The sequence below is a fragment of the Rhincodon typus genome, chromosome 41 (assembly GCF_021869965.1).
Source record: "Rhincodon typus isolate 14 chromosome 41, sRhiTyp1.1, whole genome shotgun sequence".
Lineage (NCBI taxonomy): Eukaryota > Metazoa > Chordata > Chondrichthyes > Orectolobiformes > Rhincodontidae > Rhincodon > Rhincodon typus.
Genome location: NC_063372.1, coordinates 2,267,263 through 2,271,257, shown reverse-complemented (window position 1 = coordinate 2,271,257; position 3,995 = coordinate 2,267,263). Strand labels below are relative to the sequence as shown.

The following is a 3,995-nucleotide window of genomic DNA, read 5'->3' as shown; positions in this document are numbered from 1 at the left end:
ATCTCTAAAGTAATGAGCCTCTTCTTTAAATCTAATACTATCTCAAATCTTTTTTCATGAGGCACAGATCAGTCAGTTCTCCCACAGAATTTTATTTCACAATGTACATTCATTAAAAAACACAAAATCTTCCTTAAAATGTATCTCCTATGTGACCCTTTTAATCTATGTTTCCAATCTACCTTCCTCAGTATATCACTCTCATCATAAGTTGGAAAGTGAAACTACAAAATATTATGATCACTCTTTCCCAGAAATTTCCTGTCGATGAGAGTACAAAGCAACCCTATCTTATTGCACAGAATTCTACCTCATGCTCTCCTCGGCCTAGATTTTACTTCACCACTGTCCTTTGTTATCAGGTCTCTCTGACCCCATTTAGTTTCTGTGATATTTGCCTTTGCAAAGTAATAAAATACCCTGTAGTATTTAGTTCCTAACCTTGGTCACTATGTAACCATGTCTTTTTTTCCCCACAGTTCGTGGTGGACCCAGATTTAAATGTTGCTCCATGTTCACTTGCTGCAGTAGGAACACTCACCCTGACCAAGGCGGAGTACAAATAGATATTGTGGGGCATGATTACAGCTCCAACAGTGCCAACCGCCTGCTGCAACTCCCTGGTTCCGCAGCCTTCACAAGTGGGCACAAACATCCCCTTCAACAGCTGTACTTGGTCTGGTTTTACAGTCACATACTACGGGGGCAGAGAAACACATTAGAGAGTTAGAGAGATCGATGGCACAGAAAAAAGGCCCTTTGGCCCATCGTGCCCGTGCTGGTCAAAAACACCCCCCTCACTATTCTAATCCCATTGTCCATCATGTGGCCCATAGCCTTGGCTTCGCAAGTGAACATCTAATTACTTCTACAATGCAATGATGGTTTCTGCCTCTCCCACTCTTACAGGCAGTGAGTTCCACATTCCCACCATCCTCTGGGTGAAAAATGCTTTCCTCACACTCTGTTACATGAGTAAGGTATGGCAAACTTCCAAATCCAGAGGTATTTAGCTGCAGAGCCAAACCCACCCTATCTAACTGGATACCTGGCATATAAGAATAAATATTCTCAGAATGTGGGCATCGCTGGCTGGGCCAGTAAATATTGCCCGTCCCTAGTTGCCCCTTGAGTTGGTGGGGGTGAGCTGCCTACTCGAACCACTGCAGTTTATGTGCTGTAGGTTGACCCACAATGCCCGTAGGGATGGAATTCCAGGATTTTGACCCAGCAACAGTGAAGGAACAGAGATATATTTCCAAGTCAGGATGGTAAGTGGCTTGGAGGGGAACTTGCAGGGGGTGGTGTTCCCACGTATCTGCTGCACTTGACCTTCTAGACAGAGGTGGTTATGGGTTTAGAAGATGCTGCCTGAGGATCTTTGGTGAATTTCTGCAGTGCATCTTGTAGATGGTACACACTGCTGCTACTGAGTGTCGGTGGTGGAGGGAATGGATGCTTGTGGATGTAGTGCCAATCAAGGGCTCGTGTGTTTTTGTGTCCATTGAAGTACTCAGAGACAAACATTCGACAAGGAAGGAGTTGTATTGACTGTATCACTTGATTAGTCCAATTAGGTTATCCAGTACGTGACTCAACCTTCACTTAGCCATCAAGTTCTGGAGCAATTTATTGAATGATACTGTACACCAGTCACTGAAAGTAAGCCTGCAGGGGCAGCAGGAAGTGAAGGAGGTAAATGGGATGTTGGCCTTCATAGTGAGAGGACTCAAGTACATGAGCAGGGATGTCTTGCTGCAATTGTACAGGGCCTTGGTGAGACCACACCTGGAGTATTGTGTACAGTTTTGGTCTCCTTATCTGAGGAAGGATGTTCTGACAATGGAGGGAGTACAGTGAAGGTTTACCAGACTGATTCCTGGGATGGCAGGACTGACGTTGGAAGAGAGACTGGATCAGTTAGGATTATATTCACTGGAGTTCAGAAGAATGAGGGGGAATCTCACAGACGTCTATAAAATCTGAACAGAACTAGACAGGGTAAACACAGGAAGGACATTCCCGATGACCGGGGAGACCAGAAGCAGGGGGTCACAGTCTAAGGATATGGGGTAGGCCATTTAGGACTGAGATGAGGAGAAATGTCTTCACCCAGAGAGTGGGGAGCCTGTGGAATTCTTTGCCACAGAAAGTGGTTGAGGCCAAAACATTGAATGTTTTCAAGAAGGAGTTAGATATAGTTCTTAGGGATAAAGGGATCAAAGGGTATGGGGGAGAAAGTGGGAACAGGGGACCGAGTTCGATGATCAGACCTGATCATAATGAATGACGGGGCAGGCTCAAAGGGCCGAATGGCCCGCTCCTGCTCCTATTTTAAATGTTTTGATGTTTCTATGATACCCTGACTTGCTTTCATTAGTTTCAAGTCATTCCTGTTTTAGTTAGACCTTCAATATTAATTTCCTCCAACATTGTATCTCAGCTCACATGGCACTGGGTTCTCAGCAGGCACGTGGCCTAAAGCACAGAACTGGGCAGATGTGCTTGCGTGTGATAGGGGCTTGCCCACTATCCTTGTGAACTTGGCAAATTCGGGCACCTCTGCCATCTTACCCAAGCAAATACAGTTCAGGAAGATTCAGAAATGTCACGTAAAACACTCATTGAAAACAAAAAGCAAATCAACACCCAGTCAAAGTAATGAAGCACCCATTGGACCCTGCAGTTTAAACTACAACAAAGTGAGCGAATTCATCCGCTGTTACCTCATATCCAAAAGTCACAGCCATTACCGCAATGAAGAATGCAAACAAAGCCTCCAGTTTTCTTAAACCTGGGGAGGAAAGCAGTTGGTGTTACACCACAGTCAGGACAGAGTACATTCCACAGTTCAATCAAGGCTCTCTTTCGGTCCCTCTGCCTCTGCCCATCTCTTTCTCTCCCTCTGCCCATTTCTTTGCCTGGCACTTCTGGGAGGGAAACCTGCAGCCCTCTCAGAACTCCCAGGAGGAAGGATCACCACCGGGAAAGGTCCATGTTGTTTGGGATGGTCTCTAGGGGGTTGGGGGGGCGTTAGGGAGGAGGGGTGGTGGGGTGGTGGTCACAGGGAAGGGGCTAAGGGGTGGGAGAGAGGGCAGGGCAGTAACTGCTAATGACCATCCCTGCCTTGTACTCAGTTCCCTTGGCCTACTGCAGGGAACCCTCCCTCCAACCAGGCCTGGTTAACCAGTTTGTGGGGTGATCTGCTTTCTAGTCAGCTCAGCTCCAGAATGATAAGGCCCATAGCCAGTCCTTCATTAATCACTTAAGGACCTCATTGTGCAGTGGACAGGAAGCTTTCTGCTCAGAATGTAATTCAGGCACTCTTCTGGGTGAAAAAAAAACAACTGTTTCCCAAATCCCCTCTAACCCTTCTGCCCCTTACCTTCAAACTGTGCCCCTGGTCATTGACCCCTCTACTAAGAGGTAACGCGTCTCACCACCTCTATCCCCCAGAACTGTCTGCATGTCAATCAGATCCCTCCTCAGCCTTCTCTACTCTAAGGAAAACAACCTCAGCCTATCTAGTCTCTCTTCATTGCTGAATTGCTCCAGTTCAGCCAACATCCTGATGAATCTCCTCTGCCCCCTCCAGTGCAATCATTTCCTTCCTATAGTGTGGGAGACAGAAATGCAGCTGTGGTTCAACTAATGTTATTTACAGCACTCACATTATCTCCCAGCTCGAACATTCAATGTCTTGTCTATTAAAGGCAAGTTTCCTCATGTGCCTTCTGAAGCAATGTATCTGAGGAAAGACAGGAACTCTTCAAGGCAACGTGGATCAGAGTCCCCTCTGATGGACAGTGAAGTGGAGTGGGATAAATGTCCTGGAAACACCACTGACTGAGTGAATGCTGTTCCTGTCTACATTCATATTCCAGAACAGCAGCCCCAATTACAGGCTTAGCAGGCTGGTTGAATGGGCCAGTTTGTCTTGTAGAGTATAGAGTCACAGAATCATTCCCAAACTAAACTAGATCACCCAGCCTGCG

The 3,995-nt window shown here is 46.5% G+C and overlaps 1 protein-coding gene across 1 annotated transcript in view; it reads right to left on the bottom strand.

The window, feature by feature from the left end:
* Positions 1 to 3,995, bottom strand: part of LOC109925714 (natural resistance-associated macrophage protein 2-like) — a 17,812-nt gene that overhangs the window by 12,762 nt on the left and 1,055 nt on the right. The window contains exons 2-3 of the mRNA XM_048618833.1: positions 2,727 to 2,794; positions 542 to 697 (exon numbers count right to left, since the gene is read on the bottom strand). Of these exons, the coding sequence (XP_048474790.1) occupies positions 542 to 697; positions 2,727 to 2,794 (224 nt within the window). The remainder of the gene's footprint in view (positions 1 to 541; positions 698 to 2,726; positions 2,795 to 3,995) is intronic.